Consider the following 22464-nt stretch of genomic DNA (forward strand, 5'->3'; position numbering starts at 1 on the left):
ATCAGGCTGCTGAAAACAAAAATCAAAATGCACTGTCTCAAAAAAATATAAATATTAGAAGGTGTTTACATTTGGACTTATGATTTGAAACAATATCACGTGTTTTATATGTTTTGGCTATAAAATTGGCTAAGCGACACACATGATCACAGATAGTTTTGAAATCAGGTCCTAAATAGACACAAGGTGTCCGAAATAGTCCAAAGTTCTTTTCAGCGATTTCACTGGGTCTGTCTGAAGGTTATCTATGGCACTATGGCACCGCTCAGATCGCAAGTACAACATATGTTGCTTTCACAGATCAACAGAGATATAAACTGCGTGCTAACTCACAGAGAATCTAAGGTCGGTTTCAGTCATGTAAGTAGACGATTTGTATGTGATATTAAGCTTCTGGTTGCAACAATCGTGACACTGACTTTGATATTGGACATTTAAATATATGGTTCTCTAATTTCAAATATATTTTATCTTTCTGTTGTAGTATGTACTGACCATGATTCCTGATGTAAACTAAATATGTGTGCATTAATTCCTTTGTCATGAAGGATAGGGTTCACGTGTTAAGTACGGTCTTTAGAAACCTGCATTCATTCTTTTTGCGGACATTAACTCTACGGTGAGAGTGTGAGTTTAGGTGTACGCCGCACTCAGCAATATTCCAGTTATATGACAGCAGTCTGTAAATATGCCTGTACCAGACAATCCAGTGATCAACAGCATGGGTATCGATCCACGCCACTGGGATAGGATGACGCGTGTCAACCAAGTCAGCGATCCTGACCTCCCGATCCCGTTACCATGGGTTACTGAAGATCAACTCTTACCCGGATCGTCAGGGGGTAACTTTACAGACTTGACTGAAACCGCACCACCGTGGGGACACAGGGATGCATTGACATAAATCCATGCTGATCACCGGAAGGAATCGGTTGGTGACTCCAGGGTCAACCTACCTGACGTCATGCACTATTTCCCATAATATGAATCACACGATTGTTTGGTCCAGACTGAACTATTAACAGGCCTCCTCCAAACACATGGAATATTACCGAAAGCTGCGTAACAAAATACAGACCTGATGGTCGGTTCACTGAGTGACTATTTTTTTAGCAATATTCCAGCAATATCAAATTGGGGACACTGGAATTAGCCTCACACATTGTACCCACGTGGGAAATCGAACCCGGGTCTTCGAGCAACTGCTTTAACCACAGGGCTACCATACCATGTCAGTCAGTTCAGTGTTTTCAGGTGAATTTGTCAGAAAAAAAATTAGTGTGATCTCTGAGGGCTTCTTGAAATCGTATTTTATAATCGTTTGTTTCCCAGTGATTGAGTTTGTATTTTACAGCCTATTCACGATGAAGGGTGCAGCTGTCTTCGCGTTGTTGATGCTTGTGTCCTCTATCCATGGAAACGCCTTTACGGACTTCTTCAAGAATGTTGGTAACAAGCTCGGCTCGTTCTTCACCACTGTCGGCCATTCCCTGCTACACCAGTTGGACACAACCGGAGTGGATCTGCTCAACGCAGGCGTATCAGCGGGCAAACAGTTGTAATCACAGGGCCTTCAGGGTGAGACTGTATGACAAAATAATTACTTCACATGAGCACAAACACTCCGTGACAGAACAGATGCTCCTCACAGTACAATCAGTGAACAAATAACCACACGACAGAACAAACACTTCACGATAGAACAAACGCTCCACACCATACAATCACTCCACAACTGAACAAACCGCTCCAGACCGTACAATCACTCCACAACTGAACAAACGGTCCACACCGTACAATCACTCCACAACTGAACAAACGCTCCACACCGTACAATCACTCCATAACTGAACAAACGCTCCACACCGTACAATCACTCCACAACTGAACAAACGCTCCACACCGTACAATCACTCCACAACTGAACAAACGCTCCACACCGTACAATCACTCCATAACTGAACAAACGCTCCACACGGAACAATCACTCCACAAATGAACAATGACCACAGGACAATCACTTCAGGACAAAAACTGTGCCTCAGCAACGAAATAATATTGAAATAATTTGCATATTGAGACACAAGCTACAAAAAATAGAAGTACTCCATTATACAGCAGTTGGGAACAACCAGTGGATATCCTGTGGGCAGACAATTGTTGGGGACACAATATTTCGCTCAGTTACTGAAAAACACTTTCCTTATTTCAAATAGAATTACCCGTTAATTTCCGGGTTAGAATTGGTCTTCAGTAACCTATGCTTTTCGTAAGGGGCGATAAACAGAATCGGGTGGTCAGGCTGGTTGACACATGTTATCGCATCCCAATTACGTAGATAGATGGACGTGTAGTTGATCACTGACCTGTCACATGACCGCCGCCATAGTGCGGCAGTAAACAGTGAGTGAGTGAGTGAGTGAGTTAAAATTTAAAGACACTTTGGCAATATTTCAGCCATATCGTGACTAGAACAGTTAATACTTTAGAATTTTATTTTATAAATATCAGTCACCAAAGGACAGTAAATTAACTAGTATATCACAGTAAGAGACTTAAAACTAGCAACTTAAAATTAGATACTACGTAGGACATTACAACATAAAAATGGGCTATAGATCGCCAGCCACCGAAGGTAGGTCACCATACCAGGGACCATGGGGACTTACAGTACCTTTGGGCAGTAAACTGCAAACAATCAAACATAAGCCACACACGATCATCACCACATCGGCTCGAAACACGGAATGTTTACACAGATCTTCAACTCTCCGACTACTTACATCTACTTACGTACAGGTCGTAAGTCTCTTTGGAAAGCACAGTATACTTGGCGTGGCGTTTTACGATTAATGCTACCGTTACCTTTCGATCTTTTCAGCTTTAGCTCTGAACACTGTAAACGCACTCCAGGATAGAAATAACACTAAGCGAGACTTAAGGTAAGTATACAGCAGCGCATGATACATGTCTGTGTAATGTATAAAGAGTGAGTGAGTGAGTTATTATTTAACGTCACATCGGCAATATTTCAGCCATATCGTGACGAGAAATGTATAAAGACGATCTGAACGTGCATTGTTGATATTTTATTGTTAAGTCGACCTCATCAGACACATTGTAACCACCATGTGCTGTTTGGTAGTGGGGTAGTAAGCAAGTTGAGTTAAACGCTACTTTGAGACCCGTGAAGAACAACTGATCTTCCAGGGACAACTGACAGGATCGGGTGGTCAGGCTTGCTTGATGTCTTTGCATCAAAACTGCGTAGATCGATGCTCATGGTATTGGTCACTTGATTGTCTGGTCTTATCGGCCACGACGTAGCATACACATGTTGGTTCACATGACCTGAGAGACCTGGTCATAGCGGCGCTGGCTCCTTTATCTTACACGATAGTTTCTTTGTAAACGTCCCAACAATGTAATCTTGGCACAGTTATGGTAAACCTGGTGAATGTAATCATACAAGGATATACATAATATATATACATACACGTTATCTAACATACCGTAACAAATGCTATCATACAAAAGATTAATCATCTGCTGTATAATTTATAACATCCAACCTACCCTGGCCACACAGAATGGACTGGTCTGTCATGTGAACTATAGTATAAATACAACAGGCGACGACTGAACTGGTTCAAGCTGACTGGGCGAGAAGGTAACATGTCTGCCACCGTCACTTACGGGTTTACTGTTATCGTTAACAAAGCCAGACGACAGTATTGACACGCCCATGCTAGCACAACTTATGAGCTTACTTGAACAAACCGTAGCAAGTCTCAGGAGCACAACATATCAGCTTGCTTGAACAAACCATAGCAAGTCTCAGGAGCACAACATATCAGCTTACTTGAACAAACCGTAGCAAGTCTCAGGAGCACAACATATCAGCTTACTTGAACAAACCGCAGCAAGTCTCAGGAGCACAACATATCAGCTTACTTGAACAAACCGTAGCAAGTCTCAGGAGCACAACATATGAGCTTACTTGAACAAACCGTAGCAATTCTCAGGAGCACAACATCAGACCTGAAATCAGAGTTAGATGCAACCAAGAGGAACCTCAAGGCGACTCAATCCGAGCTGCAAGTCACAAAAAGTGATCTACAGACCAATCACACAGAGCTTCAGTTGAGCAAAGCGGCACACAATAACAGTATGTATGGTCTGCTAGTGTTGAGTGAGTGAGTGAGTTTAGTTTTACGCCGCACTCAGCAATATTCCAGCTGTATGGCGGCGGTCTGTAAATATTCGGGTCTGGACTAGACAATCCAGTGATCAACAGCATGAGCATGGATCTGCGCATTTGGGCACCGATTACATATGTCAACCAAGCCAGCGAGCCTGACCACCCGATCCCGTTAGTCGCCTCTTACGATAAGCATGGGTTACTGAAGGTTCATTCTAACCCGGACCTTCACGGGTCGCTAGTGCTGAACTTTGAAATATGATTGGCTGGTTGGTTTGTTGTTTAACGCCACACTCGGCAATATTTCAGCTATATGGTGAACATCCGCGTTACAATTGGTCTTCAGCAAAACATGCATGACGTAAAAGGCGACTAAGGGGTTTGGGCTCGCTGTCTTGGTTGAGTCATGCCATCCCAATTGCGAAGATCGGTGCTCGTGATGTTGATCACAGAATTGTCTGGCCCTTACTCGATTATTTACAGACCGCCGCCATATAGCTGGAATCTTGCTGAGTGCGGCGTTAAAGACAAACAGCCAAAATATACCCAGTCTCAGACACCAAGAGGCGTGACAGTCTATTTCAGCGTATAATGTTTGGAACTTTGTTTTTAGTATGGATCCTATGTTTTCCTTCAAACAGCACCGGTGGAAAGAAACATTGCATTCCACGTATCAGCGCCGAACAGTGCCACGGCGGGAGTTCCACTTGAGTATCAGTCCATTCTCTACAATGCTGGGTCTGCTTAGAACATCACTTCAGGGAAGTTCACAGCTACATGTTCTGGACACAGCTGGACATGGACCAGCAGCGCCCGTGGGTGTATGTTAAAATCATGCAGTCTACACAAAAGACCGCCGTTTCCGTTGGCTTTGTTCAGACCGGCATGAACGTGTATGAGTCTGACGCTACAGCTATTGTAATCAACCACGTGGAAAAGGGCGAGCAAGTGGGGTCGAACCAAATGCGTCTGAAACATTGACAGTAACGCTGGGTCATATTTTGGTTGTGTTCTGTTGTCCGTGAATTCATATTGACCTAATAAATCATTGGCTGAGAATCCGCGAGAGGACTGACTTTAAGATTTTCTCTTTAGTCCACCAGTTTATTAGCAAAACTACCTCTGCCTATCTTTAAGAGATGTTTGTCAATTACAGTCTCTCAAGAAATGATACCACTAATGACACCAGGGAAGACTCACCTCTCTCTGTGTGTTGTTCTTACGGATCAATATATCGATATATTCTGCATTTTGTCAGCTGAATAAAGTTATGTCAAATATCGAAAGAACCACTATGGGATCTGTAAGAAACTTTATAATGTTTCGTGATTTATGCGTGAATGCCAAAAAAAGCACAAGATTCAGTTTGCTGGGACGGATGGTCTCATGATGGAGACGAAATCCCAGGATTGTCTGACCGTTTTGTTGTGATGATATATATTCACAAGAATCTCGTCAAATGTTTGCAGCCCTGTAAATCCTGGTTAAAAGTGGTCTTCCAGTGGAGATGCTTCCTTAGAGAGTTGATTAAATGGATATGTAGCCCACTCGCTGAAGTGACTGATGCATTTCCGGGTTCCATAACAAATCTAATCCACCATGTTTCACCTTCTTATGCGACCTTTACAAGGCACAAATGTCTCTTGTTCTGCCTATAGGAATGTAAATACAGCTATCTCTTTCTGCTGAAAAGAAATCTTAAAACAATTGTCCTAACTTTTGTCTGTTCATCAAATTGTAGTAGGTAAAACCAAAGGTGAACCTGACATTTAAAGAAATTAAACACAAATCAACAACTTGATGAGTAATAGAACACATATTACACTCACAAATCAATATTTACAAATGGATGCAAGGATAGTGACAGTTGCCTGCACCACTGTCACCAGATATAGAACTATCACATCCAATTGACCTGATAATTGTTCGATTTTAAAGGCTCCAAAATTATATCAGCAATTGCTCAAAATGTAAAAAGCTCTTTATATTTTCAGACACTTTTTTTCGTGCATTAGAGCTATAAAAATATCTCATATACTTTTACTTGACATAGTTGAATAACATTAACGCCTTGTTTCTGGACAATACCACCTCGTGTTTTGTTGGTTAGCCGGCCGTCCTGGAATTACTGATAATACAATGGTCGACTCTGGCAGCCCCACTTATGATACCACACACAGATGCAATACGGGTATTAGATTTTAACAGAGATCTGATGTGAAAGAAATGGGGATACAATGAGGCATCAAACAGTTACACGAAACTGAACCAATGTAACCATGTTGCATCTAGAAGTATAGTCTGTCAACCCAGCTTTGGTCAAAACTCTTCCAAATAACACCAACTGACCACATGCCATTAACGTATATCTTAATGATCCCCATTGACATATGAATAAAAGGGGTGTCCCAACAGTTGTGTTGACAGACCATAGTCCACAATGTCCTATTGGCAAAGGATGATACACTCAAGATTATTCACTGAAAAGTGAGGATCCTGACTTTTCTTATCCCCTGCCGTGATAAAATCTCCAACAAACTTTCTGTCACAAGGTGAATGAGTGAGTTAAGATATACTGTCACAATGGAAACAGTTCAGTCATATCATGACTAAACGAAGTTATACATTTATGACAAATACATTTAAATCATAAACACCTGTCCTCGAAGGATAGTAATAACAATTTCCTTTACAATCCTAACAATTAAATGAGAATTAATATCAGCAAAAAGACCTGAGATGATGATTTGAAATATTGACCCCTTAAGATGGAAAAATCAATGAAGTCAAGCAGAATACGCTTGACGGCGATTCTTTCATCAAAAGGGGTACAAAATGATGGATTCTCACCACAAAGTATATTTCCATGTGCATATATTAAATGACCAATACGAGACCATCGCATAATGACCTGTTCAAATAGTACAGCTCAAGGACGTACAGCCCTAGTAGGTGTTACCAGCAGTTGGTTGAATTTCATGGAGTTGATTTATGCCTACTTGGATGTCCTACTTCTTTTGCATTATAACCTCGATGTAACATCTGAGGTCAGGTTAACAATCACTGCCCGGGAGTTGAAGTGGTGTCACGGAATAATTGAGTGCTGATTTAGCTGCAGCATTAGCCTCTGTGTTACCAGTAATTGCAACATGGCTGTGTAACCAACAAAATAACCATGTCGTATTTGCCAGTAGCAAGAGAATTATGTACTTCAACAATGTCAAGTTATATTGGATGTGAACATGACATATTGTAGTAGTGTAACGGGGGCTAATTATAATAGGTGCTATATATATGAGAAAGGGGTAGGCTAGCGTAGCAACTTAGTTGGGGGTATAAATGATAAATTCTGGTAATATGAAATGGATTTTTCTTACCGGCGTTCCGCGGAAACATGCGGGTACGGCCACAGGGGCGTGTCACACTTAGAAACAGCGTTAGAAAGACATATAGGTATATAGACCCTATCCTAGTACTATATAAAAGGAAAGAGATGTAACGACGGAACCACCCCCTACTCAATCAAAGTTAGATTTCACCACGTAAGCTATTTTTAAGGCCTCGTCGAGGCCTACGGATCGAAAGCGACATAATTTCCCTACAAAATGAGCTATAAATGGTCACAATCGGATCATTATTTCAAAAAGTTATACGCCACGACTCCCCGAAAACAGCTCCCTCCACAATTCCAAGCCAAAATCATGGATCACCCAAGACAGTGAAAACTCACCTTTTAAATTCGTTTATTAATTTCAGCCACGTTGACAGCACCTATGTAGGGCTAGATTCGATCGGCAGCGGCATTCCACGGGTCTTAAAACTTATTGCAACATCTACAAATCATATCCTCGACAGTAAGCAGGCATTTTCTCCCCAACCATCGGCAATCATACTCACTTGTCGGCCATAGATGGCCTTGACATTCAAGTGATCTGAGCAGTAAATTGGTAAAAATTATTTTAAAGGTTAAATATAGGCCATCTATGGCCGACAAGTGAGTATGATTGCCGATGGTTTTGGAGAAAATGCCTGCTTATTGTCGAGGATAAATTATTTGATTTGTTTCTGATTTCTTTTAGTTGCGTTAATGCCAGGTTTACCTCTGGCCATATATACTGCCATGGAGGAGAAGCCAAAAGATGGGTTGGGGTTATATTTTCAAGATCTAATTTTGCAGTAGAAAGATATGCCTGTATTCTCGATAACGATAACGATCTCGATAACGAGGAGGACATATAGTTAAATGCCAGATTAGACTTGTTTGGAGATATCTGAGTCACTGCAAGGATAATTTGAGGCGGGGCTGTATGAGTGAGGGACCATCAGCCGCCACGTACATTACTTGAAATTGGAGAGGTTTTGATGGTGACTAGTATCTAATAATTTCAAATTACTCTTACAGGCTCGAGCAAAAATGGTGGAGGTAAAATTCGGTTTTGAGCGTATACTGATCGGTACAGAGAGAGAAGTTGTTTTTTATCCCCTCCCCATTTCGAATTACAGACTTCAAGGGCCCTCAGGCATCTGTGTTTTAAATATTAGGTCGCAAGGCCAAATACTCATAACAAAACTAAACACCTAAGGATTTTGCTTCTAATAGGTGTGTTTTCTACCAAAACTAATACACTGAATTTCTGGACCAAACAAATTGAAAAACCTGTGTATCAGCGCCCAAAGTACAGTCCGAAATTTAACTTTGGGGTGGCATATTTATGTTAGGGGCACAGCCCCTCTGTGTATTTGAAGGGAATATGAACAGTGAGTGGTACACAGATATTCTCGAAGGACATTTACTTCCATCTGCTCACGTGTTCTATGGACATGTTTGGATTTTCCAGCAGGACAACGACCCAAAACATCGTTCAAAGCATTTACAGGCCTGGTTTCGGACACAAAATATAACATTATTAGATTGGCCAAGCTATAGCCCAGACCTAAATCCAATAGAAAATGTTTGGGGACTTATGAAGGAAAGTGTCAATAAGAAAAATCGACAAATATTGCTGAAATGAAAGAAGAGGTGGTCCGATATTGGGACAGCATGGACCACGACTTTCTAACTTGTTTGATCAGTAGTATGCTCTGCCGCATTGAAGCCAGCATTGCTGCCCATGGTGACTTGACAAAATACGAACTGTTCACCTGTCTTTGAATCTGGAGTTATGTTTTGCTAATAGTCACATTTAATACGTGAGTAATGAGCGAAAATGTTTTTTTTACAATTTTTAAATTCTCAAAAAGTTCTGGTTGTATTAACACTTCAGCATGTACCGTGGCCGTTACACTATTTGCACTAGACACGGCAGTCCTCTATGTACCTCAAAACTATTCAATCTCTCTTAAAAATCTAATAATTAAATGAGGGCTGATATCGTTAAAAAAATCCTTTATTGCCGCAGGTTTGAATTATTCACCCCTTGTGAAGGACAATCAATAGTTATTGCTTGACTGTGGTTCTGTTATCACAAGGAATACACAGCGGAGGAGTGGCCAATGCGGACTGGCCAATGCGACATGATGAACACAAATCAATCTGGACTGACAATCCAAAATGAGGTGATCAACATCAATCAAAAATTGTGAAATAATGCAACCAAGTCAGCAAGCCTGACCATCCGACCCCCTTAGTCGCCACTTACGACAAGTTTGGGTTGCTATATTCTTGGGCGGGTCATACCGGGTATTCATCAATATCGGATCAAACTCAACTTCTCTTCTTAATTCTCTTCTTTAGATTTTGCCGAAAAAGTAGAATTATATTCATAAAAGATCAGATCAAAAGGAAATAGAACATTTGGACGGCTGAACGCGTCCCCCAAACTGTTACGAAGATGTCCAGCGTTCCTGGTGTTCCAACGTCCCAACCCCAAACTGTTATGAAGATGTCCAGTGTTCCTGGTGCCCCCACGTCCCACTCCCAAACTGTTTCGAAGATATCCAGTGTTCCTTCTGTCCCCACGTCCCAAACCGAAAATGTTATGAAGAGGTCCAGTGTTCCTGGTGCCCCACGTCCTACTCCCAAACTGTTACGAAGATATCCAGTGTTCCTTGTGCCCCCACGTCCCAACCCCAAACTGTTATGAAGATGTCCAGTGTTCCTGGTGCCCCCACGTCCCAACCCCAAACTGTTACGAAGATATCCAGCGTTCCTTGTGCCCCCACGTCCCAACCCAAACCCAAACTTTTACGAAGGTGTTCTGTATTCCTGGTGCCACCGCGTCCCAACCCAAAACTGTTACGAAGATGTCCAGTGTTCCTGGTGCCCCCACGTCCCCACCCCAAACTGTTTACCAGATGTCTAACAATTCTGGTGCCCCCACGTCCCAACCCCAAACTGTTACGTAGATGTCCAGTGTTCCTGGTGCCCCCACGTCCCAACCCCAAACTGTTACGAAGATGTCCAGTGTTCCTGGTGCCCCCACGTCCCAACCCCAAACTGTTACGAAGATGTCCAGCATTCCTGGTGCCCCCACGTCCCAACCCCAAACTGTTACGTGAAGATGTCCAGTGTTCCTGGTGCCCCACGTCCCAACCCCCAAACTGTTACGAAGATGTCCAGCATTCCTGGTGCCCCCACGTCCCAACCCCAAACTGTTACCCAGATGTCTAGCATTTCTGGTGCCCCCACGTCCCAACCCCAAACTGTTACGAAGATGTCCAGTGTTCCTGGTGCCCCCACGTCCCAACCCCAAACTGTTACGAAGATGTCCAGCATTCTGGTGTGCCCCCACGTCCCAACCCCCAAACTGTTACGAAGATGTCCAGCATTCCTGGTGCCCCCACGTCCCAACCCCAAACTGTTACGAAGATGTCCAGCATTCCTGGTCCCCCACGTCCCAAACCCCAAACTGTTATGAAGATGTCCAGCATTCCTGGTGCCCCACGTCCCTACCCCAAACTGTTACATTCCTGAAGATGTCCAGTGTTCCTGGTGCCCCCACGTCCCAACCCCAAACTGTTACGAAGATGTCCAGCGTTCCTGGTGCCCCCACGTCCCAACCCCAAACTGTTACGAAGATGTCCAGCGTTCCTTGTGCCCCCACGTCCCAACCCAAACCCAAACTTTTACGAAGGTGTTCTGTATTCCTGGTGCCACCGCGTCCCAACCCAAAACTGTTACGAAGATGTCCAGTGTTCCTGGTGCCCCCACGTCCCAACCCCAAACTGTTACCTAGATGTCTAGATGTCAGCATTCCTGGTAGATGTCCCCACGTCCCAACCCCAAACTGTTACGTAGATGTCCAGTATTCCTGGTGCCCCCACGTCCCAACCCCAAACTGTTACGAAGATGTCCAGTATTCCTGGTGCCCCCACGTCCCAACCCCAAACTGTTACGAAGATGTCCAGTGTTCCTGGTGCCCCCACGTCCCAACCCCAAACTGTTACGAAGATGTCCAGTGTTCCTGGTGCCCCCACGTCCCAACCCCAAACTGTTACGAAGATGTCCAGTGTTCCTGGTGCCCCCACGTCCTACCCCAAACTGTTACGAAGATGTCCAGTGTTCCTGGTGCCCTCACGTCCCACCCCCAAACTGTAAGGAAGATGTCCAGTGTTCCTTGTGCCCCCACGTCCCAACCCCAAACTGTTACGAAGATGTCCAGTATTCCTGGTGCCCCCACGTCCCAACCCCAAACTGTTACGAAGATGTCCAGTGTTCCTGGTGCCCCACGTCCCAACCCCAAACTGTTACGAAGATGTCCAGCATTCCTGGTCCCAACCCCCCCACGTCCCAACCCCAAACTGTTACGAAGATGTCCAGCATTCCTGGTGCCCCCACGTCCCAAACCCCAAACTGTTACGAAGATGTCCAGCATTCCTGGTGCCCCCACGTCCCAACCCCAAACTGTTACGAAGATGTCCAGTATTCCTGGTGCCCCCACGTCCCAACCCCAAACTGTTACGAAGATGTCCAGTGTTCCTGGTGCCCCCACGTCCCAACCCCAAACTGTTACGAAGATGTCCAGTGTTCCTGGTGCCCCCACGTCCCAACCCCAAACTGTTACGAAGATGTCCAGCGTTCCTTGTGCCCCCACGTCCCCTACCCCAAGATTCATTTCGGATGTGATTTTGTGATAATACACTATCGCTTGCCCGTCCACTATTAAAAGATCGTCAGCCCTCTCTTCTCTTTCATCCAAGCAGTCCGGTGACTGGTCATCAGTACCTTCAGTATCTGGACACCATCTGACATCGTCTTTGAACACATCGTCATCTCTGAAGGTAAAGTAGTAACAGGAATAGAAACATTGTTGCTGTTTTCTGCTACTTTGAGACCTGGCACAAATAAAATGCCATAAAGCGATTAACATTTAGTAATGTAGTGGGCCACGCTTTATGTAGTAAATATATCTCCCTTATTTATCCACAGCGGTATTTCAAATTGGTACTTTGGTACTCTATTATAAAGTGTCTGAACTTTAAAGGAATGTTGATAAATGCTTGTTTTACATTGTCTACTTTGCTTATCAAACTTGCAAAAAAACTATGGATGAATGAATAATTTGTGCCCTATGCTGCATCGGCAATATTGCAACTATTCGCGGCGAGAATTAGTCAATAAACTCAAATATGTGCGTATATAGAATAATAAAAGGTCCTGAAATAGTGCCACGCATCATTTAGATTGGAGAAAAATTCACAATTGGTTAAAATCTATATCTTGTCATAAATATGTGTTTCCTTAAAAAGAACTATTATCTTATGGTTATGGTTTCATTGTAGAAACATTTCAAAAACAGAATTGGCAAGTCAGCTAATGCAGTCGTCAGCACTTTTATTGTTAGAACTGACATTCAGATATGTTCAGTATACTAACTAGCTGACATATAGATACAAGTTAGATCAAATAACTCAATCAGTGTACAATATAAGTAGTATGCTTCTCTCGAGGGTAATACGGTCTGATGTACGCCTCTTTGGAGCAGTGTCGCCCGAGCCGGTAGCCGGTAGGCGAAGGGTGACACTGCTACAAAGAGGCGTACATCAGACCGTATTACCCGAGGGAGAAACATACAACGTATTTATCTTACCGCCATGTGAAATGTACAAAATATAATTTTATTTTATGTTCTAAGATGCCTAGCGGTTAGAACAATCGAAAAAAAAATACATTATCAGACAATAAAGGTATAGTTTTTTGATGACGTAACAATTGAATGACGTTATCCCGTCACTGCGCCATTCTAGTGTGCCCCCTCGTAATCGAACCATTTTACATTACGTCACAATGTAAGCGACGTCACGATGCATGTCAGTTGTCATCGCCTCGTACGGCCTCCTACAGTAAACTACACCGTTGCATCCAGTTTCTTGGTTTGCTGTTGCTTCACGCAGCTAACATCACTTGTGGAAACATTACGTTTATGTTTTACGACGGTTAAAATGTGTCATTTCGACACACAAGTTTTCAGCGACACGGTAACGTTCGTAATGTTTACATTCCCACAATGCAATTGTGGAATGTCGCTTGACTACTCAACTTCCTCTGGATGTACTGATCTAAACTTACGCTGGTAGTAGAAATGCAATGTTCATATTGCCCTATATTGTTTACGTTAATGACAGATGTAATTAAAATAATTCAGAGAAGATATTTAATCCGAACGTAAACCGTCATCAAACTGTTATCATTTGTCTTTTTCTGGTAACGTTCGTCTTAACGTAGGGGGGCAGACACATCAATAGAACAGCGCGCCAGTTAGCCCTGTGCGAGGATTCTTAATTTAGGTCACCGACACCGTCGTTTGTTTTCTGCCTTAAATTAATCGTAATTATCTTTAGAAAGTGTTAAATTTGGCATCTTAGAAAAGAAATACACTTCGCTCTACCACCATGTATAGTGTAATAAAACACACTTTCGCCCTGAACTATTATAACGTTAAAGCACTCGGACACACGTCCTCGTGCTTTAACTATAATAGTTCAGGGCAAAAGTGTGTTTTATTACACTATACATGGTGGTAGAGCGAAGTGTATTTCTGAATTACAGATCGCTACCGACTATATGACATGCAAACAAAATGGCGTCTGCCTCTCGACTGGATTTTTAACATCAGTGAAACATATTCTGACAAGCATAAAACTGCTATAAAAATTGTTAATTATGTTTAAGCTGAGTGTGCAAACCACTCAGTGTATAAAATAGGTTAAATAAAGCAGTGAAAGTCGGTAAAATAAATCTGTACAAGGTGAACACAAAAACAGCTGTTCGAACGGATTTCGAGCTCCGGGCACGGCATGCGTCATATTATGACGTCATACGATTGTAAGCACTTCAGCTTCTCGGCGGGGAGTTTGGCGGTTACCGTGGCAGCGGGTAATATTGTTATCCCCATGTCTGTCGGTGTCCCCTGCCCTGGGGCTATGTATAGATATATCTATTTCTATACGAAAATTTAAATCAGTAATTAAGATTGTTTGTGGTTGTATCCTCAAAAGGGGTTAAAGTATTGTATTATTGTCCTCATGAGAGGGTATGTATGAGAGGGTACATTTTAGTCACGATATGGGGGGAAATACTGCTGATGTGACTCTCCAACTTTTAACTCATTCGCTTAAATCGCCCAAAACGTTATTCTTTGAGAGCATTGTAAACTGCTAAAAGTAGCATATGTCGTTCATTCACTCACTCAAATACGATACCTCAAAGTTAGTGAGTGAGTGAGTGATTTAAAGCTTAAAGTGATCGATATCAGCAATTTAAAGTATTTCAGCCTTTCGTGACGTTGGAATCCATACACGTTTAAAAAAAACCTTAAAGAGATAAATTCTTGCTCACAAAGGACAATAAAGCAGTTACAAATTCACAGATTTCGATTGCATTGGGACTGAGGAGCAGATTACCTCAGTTCATATCATAGTTTCCAAACAACAGGTAATTTCAAGTACGGGTGGTTTCCATACTGTCTGATTGTTTCCATCAGGGCGTCCCTCAAGGCAGCATCCTGTCTGTCACACTTTTTAGCATCAACTTTAACAGCCTCACTAACGTCTTGAACAGTTGATGGGTCCCTTTTCGTGGATGATTTCAATAGTTCATGTCGTGGTAAGAATATGCACGCAATAGAAAGGCAGTTACAACTCTGCCTTAACAAAATCCAAAAATGGCCCAATCAAAATGATTGTAAGTTTTCAAAATCCAAAACAAATTGTATTCACTTTTGTCATAAATACAAACCACACAAGGATCCTAGCCAAGGAATACAACCAGTTGCGTTCCAAGTATAACATCCATAGATCCATTTTCAAAGACGGATCCAAGCATGATGGTCAAGTTGACAGTGCTACAGTCATTGGATCCAAGACTGTCTCCTCTAGAATAGTTCCATTTTCACTGCTGAGGCCAAAGCTATATAACAGCTTGGACCTATATTGAACAACAGAACCATTCCAAAAACTTCATCGTTTTTACAGATTCATTATCTTGCCTTCAAGCACTTAGCCGTTCCATGTGTCTCCACTAAACTTATATATTAATGGTTTACATATATATATACACACATATATATACATATATACATATATATATATATATATATATATATATATATATATATATATATATATATATATATATATATATATATATATATATATATATATATATATATATGTTTTCGTCAGATCAATGCGAAGAACAATGTAACATTTGACATAGACATAACTAGTTCACATATTCATGAGGAGTATTTTACCATTGCCAGGGATATTGATGGATTTGTCTTTTTGTTGCATATGTGTTTTAGTTTCTCATACAGCAAGGTTAAACGACATGAGGCTTTGCTGCTGTGTCCGTCTCCTCTTCACCGTCATGTCTGTCATTCCTGTCGTTGACGTCACATTGATAACTACAAGGAAGCCATATGGCGTCATGATGTGTGAAAACCTCTGTAACAAATACAACTGCGGCTCCTCTTTTGCATATGACGTGTCCACACTCACTTGTCATATCTATGACAACACAAAGACTCCAAGTGTGACCCGGAAGGCATCTTTTAATCGGAAAAGGGTAAATATTGACATGCCATTGTTAACATTTCCAAATACAATCAACACTTTATGCGTGCACGTGGTCAAGGTTACATCCCTTTTGTTTATACTCTTGTTAAGTAATATATATGTATTCAAAATAAAACTCATTTGAACTTAAAATGTGAATATATTCAGACTTGATCTCGTCACTATACGGCTGGAATAACCCAACTCAACCCTGTTAAGGAAATGTCATTTCAAAACCAATGTGGACTGTTTAACTAGGAAACAGCTCAATGTTGTTGAGTTGATTTGTTGAGGTGGGATTTACGTGTCATCGGCATTATTCCAGCCATAAAGCGACGAGATCAAGTTTGCACTCATAAATAATCCAAGTAGGAAGACCATCTTTTTTAAACAAGAGTCATCAGAAGATGACATATCCCCCCGGCCCCAACATCTTTGAAAGAACAAATCATCTGACAGTTACTTAAAGTCCAGCTTGATTTTAGACAAAGTGCAAATAGTTTCCATGGAAATCATGAAAAATACAAATGCCAAAAATATGTAAGAGCAAAAGGCACCACTTCAAGATCTGCCTCACATATCTGCCAAGTTTTGCTGAAAGATATTAAGAAGTTTTCGCGTTGTGCTCCGGAAACAAAACCTACCCCTCTCTTTTGAGACTAAGTTCAAATCGTTTCCATGGAAACCAATAAAAATACAAATGTCAAAAATCTGTACAGAGCGAAAGGGACCACTTAGGCATCTGGCTAACATATCTGCCAAGTTTTGTTAAAAGATATTATGAAGTTTTCGCATTGTGCTCCGGAAACGAAACCCATCCCTTCCTTTTGAGACTAAGTCCAAATCGTTTCCATGGAAACCGAGAAAAATAAAAATGCCACAAATCTGTAAATAGCAAAAGGGAACAACTTCAAGATCTGTCTCATATATCTGCCAAGTTCTGTTGAAAGATATTGAACGGTTTTCAAGTTGTGCTCCGAAACGAAACCCACCCCTCCTTTTTGAGACTAAGTCCGATTCGTTTCCATGGAAACCAAGAAAGTTATAAATCACAAAAATCGGTAAATAGCAAAAGGCACCACTTTAGGTTCTGTTTGATATATCCACCAAGTTTTGCAGAAAAATATCTAACGGTTTGTGAGTTATGCTCCGGAAACGAAGCCCACCCCTCCCTCTAAGTCCCAAACGTTTCCATGGAAACCGAGAAAAATAAAAATAACCAAAATCTGTAAATAGCCTAAACAAAATGATTACGGACGGACAGACGGACGAGGCGACGACTATATCCCCCCGCATTACATGCCGAGGGGATAAAAAAATACCAAAATGGACAACAATCTCCTCCCCCAAACCAAACAAACATATATTTTCATTACATTATTATTTACGAACAGAAAGTGTGGTTTTGTTTATACTCCTGTCAAGTAATTCATTTCAAAGCAATGTGGACTGTTGACATTGAAGGAAACAACATGAGGTAGTATGTGGTAGTACCAGAAAAACAGGGTAAATAACTTGATCATCACTTTTCCCTTCTTGACATCCTGTCAGGTAAAAAACATAACCCAGTCTCTTAATATTGGTGCATTTCGTTTGTCATTGTGATTGAACAAGTAAGTGTATGTTCACAGAAACAACATAAGAAAAAAAGATCTCATCGTGAAAAATATGGACGCAGATGGCAAATAGAGTAAGTGGAAATAATTGTTTTTTTATTCTGTTTTTTTCGTGTCCCTCTAGTGGAACCCAACACAAATACGGCCCGTGAAAATCCGGGAGAGAATTGGTCTTCAGTAACCTATGCTTGTCGTAAGAGGCGGCTAACAGGATTAGAAGTTGGGTTGAGTTGACTTGAGTTCGGTTTTATGTCGCATTGGCATATTTCAGCTATATAGGGACGAGACCAAAGAATCAGGATGTCAGGCTCACTGACTTGGTTCACACAGTTTAATGCGGCGTTGTTCAAGGGGAGGTTCGTTAGCCTCTGCATATAGACTGTCTACCGGAAAGGTCCTAAAAGCTCCAAGACAGAGTCTAAGGCCTTCGTGGTGGATAGAATCTTTTTTTTCTAAATTGCTTTTGCATGGTCCACCATAAACAATGGAGCCGTAATCTAGTTTAGAGTGATCCAATGATCTGTACAGGTGAAGGAGGGTAGTCTGATCCCCTCCCAACTCTGTATTTGAAACGGCTTTTAGCAAGTCAAGCACTTTGTTTTCAAATATTTTATGTGTAGTAAGAATGTCAAGTGACGGTATTATGTGATAAATATATCTAAAACAATAAACTCGTGTTCATTATACACAAGTTCACATATACCTTTGTGGACCACATTTTCAACATCTTTCAGATGTAGTGTTTTGTGGTAAGATTTCTGGTTCGAACGTAAAATCACCACATTCAAACAAATCTTACCAGTTGCCCCAAAACGCAGCCCGAAAAGAGATGTAATGAGCATCGTCAGGCCACAGTGACTAAAGATGTCATTTATTGCTGGAAAACGAGTGTGTGCTTATGTTTCTTATCGCGACTTTTTCTTACTGAGTGATCACCTTCCATGATTTAATCATCGTAATGAACGAATCAAACTGTAACCACATTGTCTAACCTATGTGAAACGTATATTCAAACAATGAACTCACTAACTGGATCGGGAGGTCAGGCTCGCTGACTTGGTTGACACATGTCATCGTATCCCAATTGCGTAGATCAATGCTCATACTGTTGATCACTGGATTGCCTGGTCCAGACTCGAGTATTTACAGACCACTGGTATCAAGCTGGAGTGTGGCGTTAAGCATCGAACCAACCAACCAACCAACATCACAAATACGTGCATAATAACGTGTCCACATAGAGATTGTCCTGTACAGTAGGGTGGTGGTGGAGTGATCTAGTGGTTAAAACATTCGCTCGTCACGCCGAATACCCGGGATCGATTCTCCACATGGGTGCAATGTGTGAAGCACATTTCTGGTGTCCACCTGACATTGCTTGAAAAACTGCTAAAAACGGAGTAACACTAAACTCATTCTGTACAGTAGGACAAACATATCAGAGAACACTAACGACATGCAAAAAGTATGCCAATCATCCAAGTTGTGAGTGAGTGAGTGAGTTAATATTTAACGTCACATCGGCAATATTTCAGCCATATCGTGACGAGAACATATGTGACATTGGAATATGTCGACGAAGGACAGTAAAACAACTAGAATATCACAATTACAACTAAAACTAGTGTGGAAAGTTAAAACTGATAGCACTATTTAGACAATACAATATAAAAACTGGCTATAGATCGCCAACAACTAAAGGTAGATCGCCATACTAGGAACCATGGGCATCCAAGTTGTAAAGCCATCTGACCCCCATCCAGGTATTAGATGATGCACCCCATGGGCATGTCTTGGGACTGAATGATATACTTCCTACTTTACATTGAGAAAGAAGCGACAAATGTCAAGGCAACCTGGAATATTTTAGCCAACATGCTTTATATATTTAGGTCAGGAACGGAAGAAACTAATTTCTTATACAAGGGGAATCTACAACTCAACGATCATTATCTCTCTTGGTCAAATGCAAGCAAAGAAATGCAAATGTTTGATGGAGCTGTATCAAAATATTTGAGTTATATTTTTCCAAATGTGTACACCTTCTCATTTCAGACAGTTCCGAAAGTCAGTGGATCAGCTGTTAAGAGATACAACATTCTGAGGAGTGCTCTTTTCTTGACTTGATACATACCACCACTTGTATGATGTTTTCTGTGTAAACTGTGGCACATCTTTGAAAAATATTTTGGCGAATACAAATGAATACACACTAAACGCCAAAAGAAACATTACCCTGCTTCTTTAGTGACGGAGGTACCTATCTTCAGCTGGCGTTGTGATGCGTGGAGGTCCACTTCTTGGTCTCTCTACGGTGACCCCAGTCTGTCTGAAGCCCTGAAGAAGTCTTATAACCGTGATACGGTAGCATCCGAGGGCGTTGGCAACAGCATTGTATGTCGACCCCATCTTCACCATCCCGATGGCTCTTTCTCTCTCTTCAGATGTTAATCGTGGCATATTGTTCGTACTTGTCTATCATATCATGTATTCTAGGCTTTCTTTATACCCTACAAAATCATTCTACGTGTGACATGGAGGCAAATACTGCTTGACTATTGCTACGTTTTGGCGATTGATATTGCTGTGTGTAAACAGAAAAAGGAAAAATGTTACTTTGCAAGCAAAAATGTGAGCAAAGATAATTGTAGATGTTCCTAAATATTTTTTCACAATATCAAAGGCGCGTTTTACTTGTTTTCACAAACGCAAATCAGCAGAAAAATGTTTTAAAAGACTGAAATCATAGGAATGATTATTTTACAATTTTACACACTCTACAACAGTTGTTTCTTATTTTAATAGTTGACAAATTGTTAATTTAAATGGTTTATCTTTGTCTCAAAGCAGGATTTTATTTCAGCGTTTCTTTTGGACATCTGAATCACTGTTATTGGTTTATTTCGGCATGGACGGACGAACATAGGACAATTTAACTCTTCTGAAAAAAAATGCATTTCACCTAAATATGAATGCATTTGAAAAAAAACTTGTTCGTGATTTACATAAAGCTGTGATATTAAGCTTTCTTGTAAATTAATACCTTCTAACATATGTTTCATAAGTTTTAAGTAATTCATAAAGGTAGGAGGGTAACGTTTCTTTTGGCGTATAGTGCATAGTTTCTAATACCTTAGGTAAAGAAATCATCTTGAGAACAACTCAGTTTGGGAATTGCCGACATAAGGTCTCACTACGGTACTACAATGTGAACCCCTAACAGTCTACAGTGTCAAAACAGTATCTTTCAAATGTTCAAATTATTGAGAAGCTTCAAGCTGTTTTCAGATCATGTGCTTACTTGAGAAGTTAAACTTGGTTAGAAATGGTCTGCAACAACACATGTTTGTCGTAAAAGGCGACAAACCGAATCAGGTGGTGACTTGGTTGGCGCATGTCATCGTATCCCAATTGCATAGATTGATGCTCATGTTGTTGATCACTGGATTGTCTGGTCCAGACTTGAATATTGAGAGACCGTCGCCATGTAGCTGGAGTATTGCTGAGTGCGGTGTTAAACAACCAACCAGCCTTAGGTCCGTTTAAATGTGATCCAGTATCTTGAATGTGCATCCTGTCCAAAGCTATCTCACTGGATGTTTCTAAGGTATCTCGTGTCAGAACCTTGTAAGCTATTACAAAATTCTCACTGTCGTGTGTAAACTTATTGTAATAGCCTACCTGTGATCTTTGTTTTTATTGTTTCATTCCGTACTCAGCATTGTCGATATATTCGAACCCCGTCATGTTCAAAGGAACCAGCAATCGATGGAAGAACCAACTAAACTCATATAGAATTCATACTTTTGTGTATAGGTTTATTTGGGTTGGGTTGTGCTGCACTCAGCAAGTCAAAATACACCCCAAAAATACATATTTTGATCTTAATACACAGTAGATACACATTTTGTTCCGGTCACTATTCGGCATACCAAACAAGAGGAAAATGAGATGCCTCTGTCAGGAACTGTGTGCTAATTGGTTGATGTCCTGGCGTCATTCATTGTATAATCTGGAAGCTAATCGATCAGCCAGAATAATTTCAAACAGAACGTAAGTGAGAGACTGAGTTAAAATTGTACAGATTATTTCAACCACATTGCAACAACACCATGCCCTCGCACAATCACAGGTCTATTCTATTAACAAAGATTAAATGAATTTCACTAACTTTCTTCATTGTAATAATATTTACAATCTGGCTTTTTTACATAACACTAAGAGCTCCGTGGAAAAGTTGAAAAATGCAACAGACATGTTACAATGTTTGTTATATTAATGTTGAATCACAGTGAACTTTCAAGGAAGAAATAAACTGATCTGTATCATACGTCACATCGGCATTATTTCAGTGACGAAAACAAGTCTGCATTAATAAACATTGTAAGTACAGAGTCAAAATGAGTTTTATTTCAAAAACACATATTCATTACATTGTCATTTAAAGACAGAAAAAGGCATAGCACTAAATTTAAAAGCAGGCAATTTCTTAGTTACATTACACAGTTACAATTTATGATACAGATCAACTTCCCTCAGGTAGTTCACTATCAGATGAGCGCTAACGCGGGAGAACAGATCTGCAGGCAATTTGTTAGTCACACAGTCAAGCAGAATATGCTTGATGTTGAAAACCTCATCGCAAGAGAT

The 22464-nt window shown here is 41.1% G+C and overlaps 1 protein-coding gene and 1 long non-coding RNA gene across 2 annotated transcripts; both read left to right on the plus strand.

The window, feature by feature from the left end:
* The first annotated feature begins 272 nt into the window (after window positions 1–272).
* Window positions 273–2942, plus strand: LOC124259484. Its single transcript, XR_006893849.1, has 3 exons — window positions 273–360; window positions 1355–1578; window positions 2882–2942. It is a non-coding gene; the product is annotated as an uncharacterized LOC124259484 (long non-coding RNA).
* Window positions 2943–11167: 8225 nt separating this feature from the next.
* Window positions 11168–12274, plus strand: LOC124259479 (proline-rich extensin-like protein EPR1). The gene has a single exon (XM_046693611.1). The coding sequence runs from the start codon at window positions 11168–11170 to the stop codon at window positions 12272–12274; it is 1107 nt and encodes a 368-aa protein (XP_046549567.1).
* Window positions 12275–22464: the final 10190 nt, after the last annotated feature.

This window comes from Haliotis rubra, unplaced genomic scaffold, assembly GCF_003918875.1.
Source record: "Haliotis rubra isolate DU_JTF1 unplaced genomic scaffold, ASM391887v1 Scf723, whole genome shotgun sequence".
Taxonomy (NCBI): domain Eukaryota; kingdom Metazoa; phylum Mollusca; class Gastropoda; order Lepetellida; family Haliotidae; genus Haliotis; species Haliotis rubra.